The sequence below is a fragment of the Denticeps clupeoides genome, chromosome 11, assembly GCF_900700375.1.
Source record: "Denticeps clupeoides chromosome 11, fDenClu1.1, whole genome shotgun sequence".
Lineage (NCBI taxonomy): Eukaryota > Metazoa > Chordata > Actinopteri > Clupeiformes > Denticipitidae > Denticeps > Denticeps clupeoides.
The window spans coordinates 3,235,001-3,253,478 of NC_041717.1; the positions used below are offsets into that span (position 1 = coordinate 3,235,001).

The 18,478-nt window shown below is 42.9% G+C and overlaps 1 protein-coding gene across 2 annotated transcripts in view; it reads left to right on the forward strand.

Moving 5' to 3' along the window:
• LOC114799894 (transmembrane protein 132C) overlaps positions 1-18,478 on the forward strand; it is a 169,702-nt gene that overhangs the window by 133,981 nt on the left and 17,243 nt on the right. For both annotated transcript variants that reach the window (XM_028996817.1, XM_028996818.1), the window contains exon 5: positions 11,664-11,807. In XM_028996817.1, the coding sequence (XP_028852650.1) occupies positions 11,664-11,807 (144 nt within the window). The remainder of the gene's footprint in view (positions 1-11,663; positions 11,808-18,478) is intronic.

Sequence of the window (18,478 nt, forward strand, 5' to 3'; positions counted from 1 at the left end):
GCTCTCGTTGGGGAGATTAGAAGGCGGCCTGAAACATTGATGTGAAGAGCGTCCCCACGGTGGCCCGTCTGAAATCTTCAGGACACCCCCCTGTCTGACCTGAGCAGGGTAGTCTGACCGTCCACCACAAAGCTACGATGGCGTTATTTAATCAGCAATTATTTTCCATCTACGGATATAATGTCGCTATATCGTTAGAATAAAAAAAAAACCCGGTTAGCAAGCTCGGGCGGCGGCGGCGGCGGCGGCCGGGCTTGTTTTTAATTTGCGTAGCTGTAATTTTAATGTGTGTCCCGGAGAGCGATTTCCACACACCCCAGTTATTTTAATTGCGCCGCGCCGGTAATGAATGGAATGGGTGCGAGGACTTCCAGCATGATTATTTTGTAATGGCACTCGCTCGGCTCACTGACCCTATTGCCTGTACAAGCTCTTGTCGTACCGAGGCGTAATTGCACCTTGTTACGCGATGTCTTGGACATTGTGGATGATGTGAGTCTCACTAAATGTTTGCTTTTTGAAAAGGACCTGAGTAATTCCGGATGAGCTGATGTAAAAACCACAGCCTTTATTGGACTGGATGCGACTCGATTGGTTCTGGTTTTAACAAGACAGTATCGGATTCTGTGGCATGATGGATTCCCAATTAGCCCAAAGGCAGAATCTGGGTTACGGTGAAGTCCAGTTCAACACCATATTTAGCAAGTAGTCAGCCATTTGAGGAGGTTTAGTTAGGGTCCATTTTATATTAGTGTTTGCACAAGGCTATGCTGTAAGTTACTTTCAATCACCATGGCACAACACTTTGGTGTATCCGAACCGGATAGTGCATGTCAAGGCGGGATGTGGGAGATGAACATTTAAAGTGCACGGTGTAAAGACGAGACCGCCAACTTCTCGTTTGTACATGCCATTCCTTTTCTTTATTAATTAACATTATTTTGCCAATAAACCAGGGCTTGATGTACAAGATGCAGATTCAGCATGATGATGCGGACCCGAAGGTTTGTGGGTTTGAATCCTGAACCATCAAGGTGCCGCTGAGGTACCCTTGAGCGGGATACCATCCCCACACTCTTCCTCTGTGTGCGCCATGTGCTGCGCTGTGATCAGTTCACGTTCAAAGGAGGAGCTTTTAGTCCTAAAATTGCTTGTTGAGGAGAGTTTTTGAGGAGCTCAATTTTCTGATTGCCATTTTGTAAAACCTAGAGGTGGTTACCATGCTGGACTGGCATGTTAAGAATTAGGACACGAGACAGTCAAAATTGGGCAATGTGGCATATTGTACAACTATCAATCAAAAAAAGGAGTTTTAGGTGTTATGATATTTACTATATACCTATGATATCTATGATATCTAACATTGCCTTATTAACTGCCAATGCAATTGGTTGGTTACAGCATCATGACCAGTGTAGCATCTCTCATCAGCACTGATGGGTGATTTCTGCATTTTTGCATTCATTAAAAATGTTTGTAATTCTACACATTACTGGTAACTCACTAAAGTGGCAACCTAGCAACACTCTGTATACAGAAAAGAAGTAAAATGTGTAGTTACTATAATATAAGTTTAATTTAGGCATAGAGTTTTTTGTACGTGAGGTAAACAAATACGTACTGATTTTTTTGGACTACAGTTTTAAGTAGGGGTGAAAAAAATGGCCCCAGGGCATAAGCGGCTTCGGTCTTCCACACCACCAGAGGGCATCCACGAGTGCTTGAAATGTCAAGACATCTTGATTTTAAAATCGGAAGTATAAAAATGAATTATAATTTGGTCAGTGGTGGCCTAGTGGGTAAGGAAGCAGACTCGTTGCGGGATTCCCGAACAGCCAAGGTGCCAGTGAGGTCCCCTTGATCAAAACACACTGAAAGTGAAGTGATTGTCATTGTGAAACACTGCAGCACAACACATGGTGCACACGACGAAATGTGTCCTCTGCTTTTAACCATCACCCTTGGTGAGCAGTGGGCAGCCATGACAGGCACCCGGGTAGCAGTGTGTGGGGACGGTGCTTCGCTCAGTGGCACCTTGGCAAATCGGGATTTGTACCGGCAACCTTCTGATTGATTTGTCACAATGACAAATCAATCACTTTCTCCTTAAATATAAAAGGTAGTACAATTTTATAATTTTCAATTTTTTTATTTTTCATAACCAAATTTACCAAACTTACTCAAACACTATGACCTTATCCATAGGCTAAAAACAGGAGTAGAAATGATTTCTGCATGGGTTGCCATGTTTCATACTGAAAAATAATGGACAGCTAGAATGGTTTCAAGCCACGAATTTGAATCCTCCCACTCACGCCTTCACTTTTACAGCCACTTACATTTCAGTAGCGTGTACTGAAGAAGCCACTGACGTTTCTTACCTACTCTCCTCCCTCCGCTTCCTGCATGTCAGACTTACATTTACGAAATTTATCAGACGCCCTTAACCAGAGCGACTTACAGACCGATCAGTAGTTACATCACTTGCGCCTTAGACGCCAACAAATCAATCCAGCATTGTTCTTATACATAATGTGGATGGGAAGATGCTGCTTTCATTGATTATAAATGGGACACATGCTTAAATAGGTAAAAACATGCCGATTCTGCTCTTTTTAAGAACATGTGGCAACTCTATAATCATGGGATTACCACAGAAATGGTGACACAGTTGTTACACAAGCCTTGTCTTGAATACTCATGTTACTAATAATAAAAATGATGGTTTTGATATAATGGTTTATCTTAATATTTTGAGAAAGTAATATTTTTATATTTGTTTTATATATTATATATTATATATTAATATTTGTTTTGAAATGTCCATGATTTTTTTTTTATTACATTTACGGCATTTGTGCGTAAGCTTTCTGGTGTATTTAAATGATCAAGCACCAGTAATATTTAAGCAGCATACCGAGAGAGAGAGAGAGGGGGGTCACATTAAATTCTTCTTAGGACCCCATTCAGCTTGGGTTGTCCCCGGCCCTAACACCGCACCGCATCAGCAGTGATTCTGGCGCTTGCGGTGCTTTGTCTTCACCGACTCTCCCCGGCTCAGCATTTCCGTCCTCCGAGCCGGGCTCGGCCTCTGCTGTGGGCCTTCTCTCGTCCCCCGACTGCTGTGTCCCCGGCTCCCACAGGACGCCGGCACAGGAGTGATTATGTTCCGATCGTTCAGGGATTCCAGTTTAAATTTGCGCCCGTCCCTTATTGACTGCTGTGGGAGACTCCTCTGAGGTACGGGGCTGCGTGCTGGGTTGCTATGCGTGTCCGCCATTTTTATCGGCACTTCATTGTTGCTTTGATATACTGGCCGTCGTTGAGAAATGTAGTACAATAGGCTTAGATAACAGATCTTTATGTCACAATGTTTTCCGATTTCCCCTTAATATATTACCAGTTGCATCAGAAGGAGAGAGTAAAGCGTGACAGGTGCTGTAGACCTTTGAAAATGCTTCTTTTCAGAATAATTATGCATCAAACAGTTGGGAGGGGGGAAGATGGCGTCTGTATGTGTCTGAATTCTGTCAGGCAACAGCAGTCATACAAAAATACAATGGTGACGGGCTGTTCTGTGTAGTTTTTTGTGTTTGTGCTATGCAGAAATGCACCAATTCTCATTTTTTATAACAGCTATTTGTAAATGTAACCGAGCAGTCGTCCTTCATTATTCTGTTTCAAACTCCTGTGGTGTCCTGAGGAGATGTGGGTCATAGCCGCGATCACACATTTGTGAAAATGACAGCCTGTTTGGTTGCCTGTTTGGTGTCTGTCCTCCTGGGCCGTCTGTGATATCGAATGGACAGTGTGACAGCATGAGCGTTCTTTTCCCGGGTCTGCGTAGTACTTATTACTGTCTACTGCTAACAGTACTGTACCTGACAGAACAGTCGGATCTCGGGGACATTTGTGAATGGAAGCCAATCAGATTTCAAAGGAAGATGCAGGAGGAAGGGAGGAGACAGGATTTGGAATTTCATGGGAAAGTTGTGGAGAAAGGGTATTATTTTTTTGTATTGTATTGACAGGATGGGGTTTAAATCATCCAGGATGTGGACGGTGGATGTTTATTGTAAATGTTCTCCGCAGGCTCATTTAGTTTCAGATGCTGTAACCCTATATTGTATGATGTAGCCATATTGATTTGCATGTTACCATTGAAATTTGCGGTGTTTGAGCCAAGCTTGGTTTAATTCTGACCATTACTTACTCTTTGTAGCCAGGCCTCATCGCTCTTCAGCACGGTCATTAGACTGGTCCACCCTGCATGGATATAGGAGATGTAAAAACATAAAGGATTACGGCGGACGGATGCGACCGGAAGACGGATTCGAACTCCTCTTCCCAACAGAAGCCACCGTTTTTTGGATAATTGGATTACAGGCAGCCAGCAAGCACACAAAATAGGTCCGCGGATCAGGGTTGGATTTGGTCTCTGTAGCTTTGGAATCTGAAATTAACCGATGATGTTGGCCGAAAGTGCGGCATCCATACACTACCATGGTGTAGTATTTATAGAGCTGATTTAAACTTTATTTTCAGGGATGTCCGTCCCTGTCTTTATCCCAAAACAGCCAGTATTTCCTGCTTCCTCTCCAAATTAAAGTAGCAAACTCTCACTAAATCCCACCATGACAGCGGGCCCGTGTTTGGACAAGCGAAGGCTACTGCAATTCCTTAATGGTGCCCTGCTCCAATGGCAAGCCCAAATATGGCCCATGTGTCAACAGGATTTCTGTAATATTCCCTTATTGTCAAGCTGCTAATGCGCTGCTACTGTGGGAATGTGTGCACGCATAAAACAAATGACTTCTAAATAAATGGCACAAGTGTCTAAATTGCAGCCATGCACTGGACTGTGGCAAAACAGACTGTGGAAACAAACTGTTAGTGGAAATAAGATGCACAGGATTGAAGCCTCGGGGCTTTAGAGAGCGAACAAATAAAATCCCCAATTTCTGCGAGCAGGCCGGTGCAGGGACAGGCCACTAGTGTCCCATCTGAGCTTTTAGCACCCAGCAGAACAACAGGCAATATGTCTGGCGTCTGCAAAGTCGTTTGTCATATGAAAATATTACGTTATAATACAATGCAGCATATTCCATTTCTGTCATTAGCTATTGATATTGAAGAGGTTATGAAGATGATGCAACAGGCTGCTCAAAATTTAACTTACATTCATTATGCTTTGGCTGCACTGCAGTAGAAACATTTTTGGGGGTTACCACATTTACATTTACAGACGCCCTTATCCAGAGCGACTTACAACGTGCTTTCAAGTTACCATGGATGAAGTGATCAGTTCTGGTTCATTAGGACCCTCATCTATGAATACAATCTTTTTATTCACTCTGTTGTAGATCCTGTACACAAGTTCGACAATAAGAAAGTTACAAGTTAATCTAAATATTCTTTAAAGAGGAAGGTCCTGAGCTGCCGTTTGAAGTGGTCAGTGACTGAGCTGTTCTGACCTCGAGGGGGAGTTCATTCCACCACCGAGGGGCCAAGACCTTTGTAACACATGAACGTTTATGAACATAGGATTCCCTAGATTGCATTTCTTGAATTAAAGGGCTGATAAGAGCTGTCTGCATGTTTGGTTTGATAGTCGTTGTGGTCCCGAGATCCAGACTCTTCCAGATCCAGTCCTGAGATCCTCCAGAGATCAAGCGTGTAAAGAGTGTCGGCTGGAGTGGGCAGATGTGAATACGATTTTTCTTCTAAGTCTGCCAAATATTATCAGTAAAATCAGATTGATTTTGCAGTTTGTTTGAATTTTGGGTTGAAACTGCAATGTATATTGCAACACTGCTTGTGCTACTTTGCATATGTGATGTGTTGAGGGGGGGTGAAAAGTTTGAAATTGTCCAAAATGAGGAGTTAGGGTGCATGAGAATGATTGTTGTTCACTCCTCCCATTTTAAACATATTTTGTAAAAATCATAAATCAAAACATCAAAAAAGTTCGTCTTCTGGGTGTCAGAAAAAATTACACTTTACAAATTACAAATTACACCAAAAAGGCCAACTATTTGCCGATAACTTGCAAGCAGCCTTTTGTCCTATTACATCCTGAAGACAGACTGACTTTTGGGAACCCAGCCCACACGCAGTGTCTATTATAGCATTTTGAAAATAGGGCTTTTAATCTGTAACCTGTAGTGTCATAATCTACCATCCTTCTGCAGCCATGATGTCACGTATAAAGACTTTCATGGATTTTCAGTGGGTGGTGGGGAGATTAGGGTTGAACTTAAATCCCGAAAGAATGCAATAGCACTGAATACATTTGGGTATAAATAGTACATTAGTGGGATAAAGTGACTGAAACTTCTGATAGATGACAGAGTTGGGGATTTTTTTTTTTTACCGGATTTTAATTGGCCACCAAGAGAGTTGTGACACCCAAGATCCATGGGCAGAAAAGATGTGGCAGGCTTGTCTAATCTCACCCTCCTGGAAGGACGGAGGACATTTACCTAAAAATACACTGGGCTAACTTTACAGTTGCAAATGGGAGAACAATAAAAACAGCAACAACAAATACTGCTGTTGGAGAGATTCCGTCAGGGTCTGCAAAGAAGTCGCGCTTCCATTAGCTACAGCACACAGTGGCACTCCCAGAATGCATTAGTTGCAGGCAGGTGACCAGTCACACAGCATTATCTGAATCCAAATCCCTCAAACAACAGGCCTGCGCTTTTGAAGATTGCACAATGCACACCATTTGACAGGGCACTTAATAATACACCAGGACAAGCGTGAAATACTTTCCTTCCTCTCCAGGAGACATCGGAAGGTCTCTTTTCCCCTCTGGAGTGTGAAACACATAGCGGGAATTGTTTTAAAGGGATTAACGTTAGTGCTGTTATTGTTCATTTTTTCGTTTCTTAAATGTTGATTTCTTTCTTTTCAGACTAGAGTCAGAAGGGAACAGGTTCATATCACTGCGATGTGGTTGGTACGGCTTCCAACGTTTCTGACATGTCTTTTTTGCTTTCCCCTGTTTATTGTTTGCTGCAGTCAAACAATTTTTTACAGATTCATGCAAATATGATCGGTAATTGAACAAGGACAGCACCTTTGATTTTGATTTCCTGAGCTGAGACCTGACCTTTTCTGTTGTAAATCCGCAAAAAATAGCTGCAAAATATGCACGTGTTTATTTAGTTATTTATTTATCTATCAGAGATATGATGTAGAGTTATCTACATTTTAATGCATTTAGAACCAGGCCATTCATTATTGATAAATATAATAAATGCATTATTTGACTTCCTGTGACATGGACGTGAAATTCATCCTACCCAGAGGCCATCCCTACATAACGTAGAAGATGTACAGTGAATGTGTGACCACGATGCGCCTGCTGTGTTGAGACACTTGGAAATCAGGCATGACCAGATGAAAAGATTTAATCGGAGCCAGTACCATGCCACACCCACTACAGTTCACAGTGGAACTCAGCCGTAAGAATTTATCATGATCAACTCTTTGCAAAATGTGGGATTATTTTGGCTATTGGGTTGAATCTGACTGACATTTTAATTCACTTCACTTAGTCCTCCAACTTATCATGACTGAACAGTGGTCCAAAGTTCTGGTTTCTGTAGGTTCTGTTTCCGGCTACTCCTGTTTTTCATTTACATTTATCATTTCATTTCATTTACAGCATTTATCAGACGCCCTTATCCAGGGCAACTTACAATCAGTATTTACAGGGACAGTCCCCCCCTGGAGCAGCTTAGGGTTAAGTGTCTTGCTCAGGGACACAAGGGCAGTAAGTGGGATTCGAACCCGGGTCTTCTGGTTCAAAGGCCTTTTTTCACCCTTTTTCTTAGCTATGTTGATTGTGATATTTCAAAGTTCAGCTCTTGTATGCATCTTAAACATCCTACACAGCTGAGGATGAGTAGGTGAATGGATGGACGAGGGAAGGACCTTGGATACACTGATGAATACATTAATTGTAATGCCACACAGTGGTTCATTGGCCGACACTTGTCCTGAAATGTTTTCTCTCTCTGTCTTTGAAACAGCATAAAATGATTGCACACTTTACCCTTAAGCACAGCTTTGGGCACGGTTTGTCGTTTTTGCTCATTACCTCCCAGTACAGTTGCAGAATGTAGTTGACTTTTATTCAATAGACTGGTCAATACAAACCAGCGCTCTTAAATGGCGAGTTGGTCAGGGGTTCCACTTTTTGAATTTCCCACCTTACAACTACTAACACCATGGCCTGGAGGCTTGAGCAGCGAATCTGTCAATTGAATCGATCGACTCAATAAGGTTGATGATCCTGTTACCTGGCAGTAGGTGGGAGAAGGGGAGAGCATGTAAACTGCACACACTTGGAGGCCACCGCACCATCGTATGTCCCAGCCCAAAATATAATAGTATGAATTAGTTGTGTGCTTTATGCCCAGAGTAAACTGTTTTCTTATTAGACCATGCCAGAGATAACATCTTGGTCAGGGTAATGTAGTGTAGAGTTCATAATAGCCTTGAAAATCCTTTGCTTTTCTTTGCTTTCGCCTGGGGAAAAAATTAATGCTCACTCACTATCAATTTTTCTTCTCTTATCTGTTTTCTACAAATTGTACAATAGCTTCCAGGAACCACATAATATTCTGCACTGTATCAATGTCTGCTATCACTAACAGACACGCACCATGGTAAAAGTAAATGAATGAATAAATAAACATTAAGGGTCTAGAGGACCCCAAGTGATCCATTTGATGACGCGCTGCAATGTCCTGATCGGTTTTGAATTCTGCGTCACTACGGATCTGTGCCTGCCTACCCTGACTGACCTCAGATCACTTTATTATTATTATTATTTTTTTTTTGTCACTCAGCAGTCGTAGCTATAAGACTCCCGAGAGGCCAGTTTGGGTTTTCTGGCCCCGGGGCTTACAGACCCAATCAGTGCAGCCCACAGACGGGGCCCATATCCCTGGGCCAGCCATGGAAATGAGATTGAGGAACCTAATTATGTGGGTGGCATGCGGTGTAATAACGGGACGCTGCAGAAGGGCCTTGACGTGCAGCCAGTGGTCCTCAGCTGGGGGGCCACCAGCACCACAGCAGTGACGAGGAAACAGCCTTGGCTGCTCTCTGTACCGTGCTGATTAAATAAAGGTCACATATAAATTAAAATCTAGAAAGGTACTTATAAACCCCTCCACTCTCTTGCCCCTGGCTCTCTCTCCCTCTCTCACTCTACCACTTCATCAGATGAATGAGCTGTACTGGCATAACCATGTCCATGCAATGCTGCCAATATCAAATATTAGATGGAATATAATACTTAAGACCTTTATGTCTATAAACAGGAAATACATACATACACACATGGTAAGGATGGACCAGTATATTAATCTTAAGTAAACAAGCACAGTTTCATGTCATGTCAATGCAGTTATAAAAAAAACATATAGGACAGTTCTCAGTAAATGTACTGTAAATACTGTTGCATAGTCTACTATAATATAAAATAGATGGTAAGGCAGTGGACCCATAATCAGAAGGTTGTGGGTTCGAATCACGAACCGCCAAGGTGCCACTGAGGTTCCACTGAGCAAAGCATGGTACTTTGCACAGTGGCACCTCTGAGGCTCGGGATTCAATTCCACAGCCTTTTGATTATGGGTCCGCTTCCTTAACCGCTAGGACATCACTGCCCCAAGGAAGAACAGATGCACATGTTGGTAGAAGACTTATCCATGTGTGTCACGATGGCTGCACATGGCGAGGAAGGAGGACGCATACGCACGACGTCACGAGACAGGGGTTTATTACATGGAGCACACATCACCACCAAATGACTACCCAATGGCAAACAGACACAACCAGGGCAGCTTTATACAGGCAGACACAGGTGAAAACAATCAAGAAACATAATAACACAGGATGAACATGAAACTCCTGAGAGCATGATACCTAAATTAATGGTAGTACTGTTGAAATGACTTCTTCTTATGAGTACAAAACTAATTCATTTAGTTGGCTGCAGATGTTCTTTTCAATGACATCATGATATGTATGGGTATGATGAATGATGAGACATGACAGGTGATACTCCCATTAATGTGAAGTCATATTTGAATGCAATAAAATGTTATTATAAATTAAATTATTCTCATTTAAGTAATTGTTGGTGAATAAATGTATCCTTAAGATCAGCTGAGCTCGGGGTCTGAGTTTAGTCGGGCGGAGCTCTTGAGTTTGAACCACTTGATACTGCACTGCATTTTGGCAACTTGTACTTAGTGCAGATGGTTGTACGGAGTTGTGGTATAGTCTGGTCTACACAGCAGACCCAAACTTACACAATTCTGTCTGTGACTCACCCTGATTTAGTCTTTCTGGTCTTTCTCTCCATCTGTTGGTCTCTTTCTGCTCGGTCTTCCCTACTGTCTTCTGCTTTATTGCTCTGTCTGGACTTTCTTTTCTAGAGTTCATCATCTTTTTATAATGCATAGTAGCCTGTTTCTTTGTTAAAATTAAAGACAATTTCAAATTAATCATATTAAGAATATAGATTTTCATGACGCACTAAAGAATATCTGGCTGAGTATACGCTCCCCTTTTGTGTGTTTCTGTTGTGCTGTGTCTGCCACTGTAAATGGGGCTCATTTCTGCCATGGATATGGCTGACGAGGGCCGCCCAGACTGACCTCCCCCTCAGAGCAATTACCAGTCTTTTTCATAAAGTTAAAATGTCAATTCAGCCCAGCTCTCCCCTGCCAGCGGCTGCCTGTGATGCAGTCTGATAAAGCCGGGGGATGTGTGGCCTCCCTGGGGAAGTATTCATATGTTAAATATTTATGCAGTAAATACTGAAATTAATATGTATCTAAATAACCTAATAAGGCGCCTCATTCCATATTCTGCTGGGAAGATCAGATTGTGGCAAGTCTCTCTTTGCCTATTCTACTCTGTTTCAGTAGAGCACATATACTGTATAAATTCTAACTTCAGCTTCATCCAGGTGGATGAAAATCATCATTTAGAAACAGTTAATGAAAAAGCACTAAAGGAAACCTAGCTTTCTATGAGACATAATAAAAATAATAATAATTAACCCCTGTGTGGTGATCATCTCTGTGGGCCCCTTTTCATTGGTTACCAATAAAAATGTACATTTAAATTTTTCTAGTAATACCTTCACTTTAGATCATTTTTGAACACATTTTCAGTGATGCTACACTACACTGTACACCATCCCCTTGACTGGTGTCACAACAGTGTAAAAACACACAAGTGTTAAATGATCATTTCGTTTTTTATTTGCCCCATGCTTTTTACAGGGTAGGCACAAAACACCTCATTTAGAGCATTGGTCTTGGTCCAGTCTTGCTGTCCGCACAATTGACATGGCAAAACTTTTACGCTGGATGCCCTTCCTGATGCAACACTCCCCCTCTACCCGGGCTTGGGGCCGGCACCAAGTGGCTGGGTTGAATACTTTAATAAAATACGATTTTCTTAATTTCTCTTAACCCTAACCTCAGTCCTATGTACAAATGCACGTAGAATATAAAAGGTGTCTATAATTGCACTGTATCTCTGCCCTGTACACGAAACTGCCACACATCAATCTATTTTTGAACGTGAGCAACTGCAACACACTCTGCCTCGTCTCTTTCCACCAGGACACAGAGATCCTGAACACTGACATCCTGACGGGGCGGCGCGTGTCTGTGCCGGTGAAGGTTGTGAGCGTGGAGCAGGACGGTACAATCAGGGATGTGGTCAACTCCATAAGATGCAGCTCCACGGATGAAGATGTGGTGAAGGTGAGCAGTCGTCTTGCAGAGACTACATTTCAGCCTTTGTCATGGAGAGTTTTAGTTCCAACCCTTAATCTGTGATCATCTTTGGCTGCACAGTATGGCTGCTGACCGATGGTGTTATTGGACAGCTCTGTAGCCACCAACGGTGCTCTTTCACTGTTGTGTTGAGGATTCTCCAAAAATGAATCTGATGTCATTGTGTCCTTTGGTCAGAGGCTGACCATTGACTGGTTACTGCATGTGTGCTGCAAAATAGTAATAAATAGTAATAAATTGGCCAATGAGGTTATCTTACCGATAATAAGCAGCACTTGCTCAGAACGATAAAATCATATACTGCTATAGACAGAGTTTGTAGAGTATTTAGCAATATGTATCATTGATAGTAAAATATCCATATGTGTATCTAAAATATATATCTGCTTCATGAGGAACCTAAAGCTGATATTGCCTTGGCTCTGTGCCACCCGCAGAAGCCTCAGACAGATTCAATACTGAAGCAATTTCCAGCTACAAGCAGAGAGATGCTGTTTAAATTTAATCAATACTGTATGGCTGTATGGCCGACCACTAATATAAAGTACAACAACAAAACGTGATATTAACATAAGCACTGGGCTCTGCACTCATGCCGTTGTCAGCCAAGATAAAACACCAGGGAGGAAAATATATTTGTTACTACACAACAACACGGTGGGAGGAAAATTGAACAAAGCTTACCTGTCGGCCTCGGCTGTTGAGGAGATGTTACGAGCCGACCTCCACGTAACCTCTCTGACAACTCTAAGCAGGCTTCATGACAGCCCAAAAACACACAACCGCAGCAGCATGACAGGGAGGGCTGACACAGATTCTCCTTAACTAGGAATGCCCAGTTATACCTGGCAGAGCACCAAACCCCTTCTTCAGCCTCATTCTGGAGAAGCTTGATCCATAAGAACAGGAATGTCTGGGTAGTGGTGCTACACGATCCTTCAGTTGAATCTGAGAGTCTTCTTCTCTTTGGGTGGCCCTTCATTGATGAAAGTGAAGCCACCTACGCAGAGTCCAGTACGAGACCTAGTACCATGTCAAAATTAAGAGAGGGTGTCTAGAGCAAGAACAAGTCAAAAGTTGTACCATTGTCCATTTTACCATTGCATTCCTACTAAGTGAAATTGTATTGAATGTTTTTGGAGTATTGGCATGACATTAATTTGCATAAAACCGAGAAAGAAGACCATTCTTTTTTTTTTTGCAAAAACCAGAATTTGTCCTTTGATGATTCTGCGAGCTCTGCAGGGATTGTTTGCTGTTGTAAAACTATTGAAGTACACGTTGTGCTGTTTGCAGTGGGCCATAGTGAAAAAGTAATTTTTTTTTAATCTAGCCACTTATCCTACCAGAGAAGTCAGTGAAAAATCGGTCTTAGTTAGTCATGCCTTTACAATGAAACTGTCTGGGATACTGGTAAACAGGGCTGGAGTGAATGTGCAGACCAATATCCATAGATAATAAAACCCAGTATATCCGCAAAACCCAAGATATGAAGTTACGGACAGCGATGAGGCGCTGTGCACAGGTCAGCATTAAAGCATTGTGCGTAATATCTCGGCTTCAGCACTTCAACTCTACCTTTGATTCGTGGAGGGCCGTCCAGAGAAGAAAGGTTCATTAGTAAGCGGCCTCATGGCTTGGGGTGATGACTTGATAAAACAAATAAATGTATCGGTGCCAGGATCCGGGGGGGGGCGGCTTACCATTTAAATCCACTGTTTAAGACCAGAGCATTAACTCCTCGTTATGGTGGGGTTACAGCCTTAATTGGCTCTTGTAAAGATTCCCTCAGTAATGTCCGCTGTAATTGAATTTGACGGCGACCAAGATAGGGCTGGGAGTCTGGGAGAGGAAATGGGGGGGTTCCCACAAAACAAAAGGCTCGGCAAATTGATTTTTTTAACCTTATTATTCTTTCTCCTTTTTTTTGTTTCTGTAATGATTTGATAAAGAGGGTGCTGGGTTTGACACGCCTTGCGCTGTGATTGAAAGTGTCCTTTCAGGCTAGTGTTTTAGGCAGACAGGACGTGACAGTCCCTCAACTGCTAAACGAATAAGGCTTCACCAGATTAGCACTTTTTTTTCTGGAGTTTGTCCCCACCCACGACAACAAAGTGAATGAATAGCTAAGTGGATTATCGAACCACTCAGCAACACCCATACCGCTCATCCCCTAGAGTGGAACTCTTAATGGACTTAGGCTTGTCTGGCACCCCCCTCGGCCTCCACATCCCTGTTTGCAATGATCTCCAACATGTGATTATAGTTGATGTTGATGTAGCTTTGTGGTTTGAGCCGTTTTTGTCTGCTGGATGATAGATGATGTACGAACCATTATTAGTGGTTATTGGCTTATCAGCAGGTGAAGTGAAAAACCTCGGCAGTTTTTCACCCCATCTAAGCATTTCTGATGCTGTATGTTGATGCTGTGTCTTAAAGGTCCCCTGACATTAAACACTTTTTTTTTTTTTTTTGCTTTTACATCGGTCTTAGTGGTCCCCAAATACTACATCTGAAGTCTTTATCCGAAATCAGCCTTGGTGCAGATTTATAGCCACTTTTAGAGTCACAATGAGATTTCCCCAGGACATGCCGTTTTGGTGTCTGTAGCTTTAAATGCAAATGAGGAGGAGACAGGCGGGACGAGGAGGAGAGTGGCCTATAGAAGTTGAGGGGGCATTCGTCAAACAGGAAGTTGCCGCAAACAGGAAGTCGTGTCAGCGTTTTTCTAGAAAAAAATTAAATGAGCCCACTGGTTTATTATACCCACTGGAACCCACTGGAACTAAAAAATACATTTGTGGTCATTTTTACATCCAATCACCGAGCAAAGGCAATGCTTTTTTAGAGGCGGGGTGGGAAATTCTCTGGGCAGACAAAGCATGAGACAGGGGAGGTAACCTTTCCGTTTATGATGACACAATGGGACAAATTCCAGATCCGACCATCTGAGCAGAATGTCCAAAGCACTCTTTATACATACTGCCTTTTCTAGCCACTGCAGGACCATGAACAGGCCAGGGAAACTCGTATTGATGTTAAACAATCTCACAAAGTCACTGGGCATTTCAAGATTAATAAATAAGCAAACTGGACATCTCAAGATGCCCAGTGCCTGGTCATTACTATGGTACAGTTCTTTCTACTTCTACCTTCCGTCTTCTGGGAAGGTATAGTTTAAAGAGCAGGGTCAAGCTTTGGTGTGCTGTTACCATGTCTTTTTCAAGTTCTTTGGTAAGTTGATATTTTATTATTAGTTTGCTTATTTGTTAATACCGGATATTGGTGACATTGAAACCCTGTGAAGGTGAGATCTCAACTGGCCAACTATAGTCTCTTACAACCTCTATAAACATCCATGTCACTAATCAATATCTAATTACGGTGTAATTACTTTCCGGCGTGAACACATCCCCTTTAAGAGCAGTCCGAATGTCCTCATTGTGGCGCTCATTAAAAGCCTCCCCTGATGGACATCAGTTCCACTAATGGACACACTCCAGCTCACTTGACTGTAACTCAACAAATGATCCGCCGGTGGGCAGGGAGGGTCTTACTACTGACCCGACCTTCCATAGTCACCTCTCCTCTGGGAAGACTGTCGTTTCTCCCGGTCCCGTCGAAATCCCCCCTACTCCCATGTGCCTCAGAGAATAAGCCATTAGGACTCATCTACTGGGCATTAGCTCACCGTCATTCACACCCGATGGTCCATGGCCTGCCGTAACAAGTCGGAGTTAATGTGCCCCTCCGCAGTCCGTCACCTCAACTTCCGACACCGCGGACAACGAGGTTGTTTCTGAAGCCTGCGAGTACTGGAGGCGTGACTGTGATAAATACATAAGAGGGCTCGCAGGCGTGAGAAGAATGCAAATCGGCCCACTGTACCAGCCATGTACAGTTGAAACGTGCTCTGGGTAAAAATGCCGCTGTGAACCCTTCAGTCCGATTGGCCAAATTTCATCACTGAGATGAGAAAAACTGTGAACGACTTTTTATAGTCGTTAAAAAACAACTCGGGGCGCTCTCCTTTTTTTTTTTTCTTCTAAGAAAGCGGAAGAAAACACCTGGCGCCGTCTCTCCCTCGCAGCTTACAGTCTGGTCCCCGGCTGTGCGCCTGTGCGCTGCGACGCAGGGATAGAAATGAATAAACAGGCGGTGAGAAAAGTGGAACGGGGGACGGCTGCCGCTTGTCATGCTGGGGGAGCCACCGCGGCCATCCCGCTTCATGTGTAAGCTCCATCAGATTTCTACAAAGCTCCTGCCCATGGAACCTTTTATGGAATCGCGGGTGTGGTATGCGGCGTGGGTTATTGCTGTTTTCCTGGTTTTCTGCGACACGCTGTTGGCCTTATTTGTGGGAAGTGCTATGTGCTCATTGGACACACACACAGGAATGGCGAATTCTGCAGGTAATAATATAAGACACATTTAGGGCACTCTTGACTTATATACCTATGCAAATACTTCCAATTTTCCAAAAGGACCCAGAATGCATCCCTATAGACAAATTCCCATTTTCAAGGTTCTGCTTCATCTTTGTTTAAACATCAATATTTTCTGAGATATAATAAAGTAAGATAAATAGCATATTAGAGATATTTAATGATTTTAATTTAGATTAATGATGGACTAATATTTTTCCTGTCTCTGTTGCTCTGCTAGAGGGTTGGACGGCAGATATTTCTTCTTGAAATCTTTAAATTGAGATTGGCTGAGATCAGATGAATGATTTGCATAATTTTTGCTCAAATCTACCATTTGGCGACACTTATTTCCTGAGGACAGTGGAACTGTCATCCCGAAAGACACCAGAAAGGACAAGTTCATCATAAAATAAAGGTGATCAGTCACAATAACATGATTGCAGTGTCCTAGGGGCACCCAAACAATAATAATGGAAATAAAAAGTGTCCCACAAAGTTTTATCTGAGTTTAATCTGTCGTTTTGTCACCATACTTTAGGTAAAAACAATAGTAATAGTGGTAGATGATCCCTTACTAAACTTTTATCCTTCCTTTTATCTCTCGGCACCTAACAAAAATTGGGCATTAGGGAACAATTTAGCCATAGTCGGTAAATGCAAGGTGACGGACGATATTATTAGCGGCATGATTTTACAACAGCAGATTTACATCCCAGACAAGAATTTCACAAGGGGCTCGGGAGAGTTGCTGATGCCGATGCTGATGCTGTTCAACTGGATGTGCTAATGGTATGAGATATGAGTGCCTGCCGGTGATTTGTCCAATGGGTTCCTTTGGGGAATGATTGACAGATGGAATCTTAAACAGATGAAGAAAGTTTGCCGTCCCCCAGAAAAGCTCCCATTTCTGCCCTGGGAGCCTCCAGCCTGGGGCGATGTCACATTTAAGGCAGCAAATTTAAATGTATCTTCCACAGGGGGGTGAGCCCTTTTAAATTCAAATTCAATTGGGCCATGCACTCAGCTTGGCAGGCAGAGGCGTGGTGGTAAATTGGCGACTGTTTCACTTTATTGTTTGATTTGTAGCCTGCACGGGCTGCTCACTGGTGGGAAAAGTTTTTTTTTTTTTTTTTGCTCCAAAACAAGTGTGGAGATTATACAACCGTTGGACCCTGGACAGGAACCTGGTGCCCTTGAGTAAGTACCTGCTCTGGAGTAGCAGAACCGCCTGGAGAGGAATAACAAGGACGACTCTTCTCCGGCACAAAAGGGGAAAGAAAGTCGCTCCTTAAAGACGGTCTTATCTGCTGTGTTAGCTTCGTCCGCTGCTATCGAGAAAATGGATCCACCTGCCTTGGCAGTTGACGTTTCACTGTTCTCAGGAGCATTTTTCTGCCTCCTCTGCCTTCCGTCTCTGGTGTCTTCCATCTCCACCTCCACCCATGCAAAAAGCAAGTGCCAAGTTTTCCACGTAATTTGATGCCGGGGCTTGTGAAATGATTGGTCTCGGCGGTGGCGTTTTGCATTGTCAGCTGAATAAGCAGAGATTTATCACACCAGAGGAGACTTGGTAGTGCTTGAGTTTAGGGGAGTTTTGTGTGTGTTACCCGATGTATGTGTATATGCATGCAAGGCTGGCGTCATTTTAATAGCCCTGCGACAGGAGCAAATAAGACGTAGCTTCCACATTTTCCACATTATCAGAAATGAAAGCAAGCGAAGAAGACAATGCTGCTTTCTCTCCCAGCTTAACGGCTCAGTTCAGAGTACACAACCACATATTCAATGGATCGCTGGACAGTTCAAACTACAAACTACACGACTAACCAGCACAGGAATGGGGTTGACAAAAAGTGACATGGGAAATGACATGACCCTGTCTTCAGACATGGAGGACCGACCAGAATGAATCCTTTAAAACAAGTACAATAATCAAAAAAAGACACAAAAATGAAATACTCAGAGTCAATAAAAATGATTTGGCACATAGTTTAACTCCTCTCTTCTGGATGAGACACCAACAGAAAGGGTAGCATGTGGTGCTGGGCTTTGAAAATAGTGGCCCATGAATTTTTAAACCATTCATCACATAAACTCCACATTGTGTGAGATCTATAAATGATGCGTTTCATTTGTTTCTTCAGCCAAATGTCCTTGTCCATCCATATTTCCACTTTGCTGCAAATGGACCATCAGCTGTACATTAACATT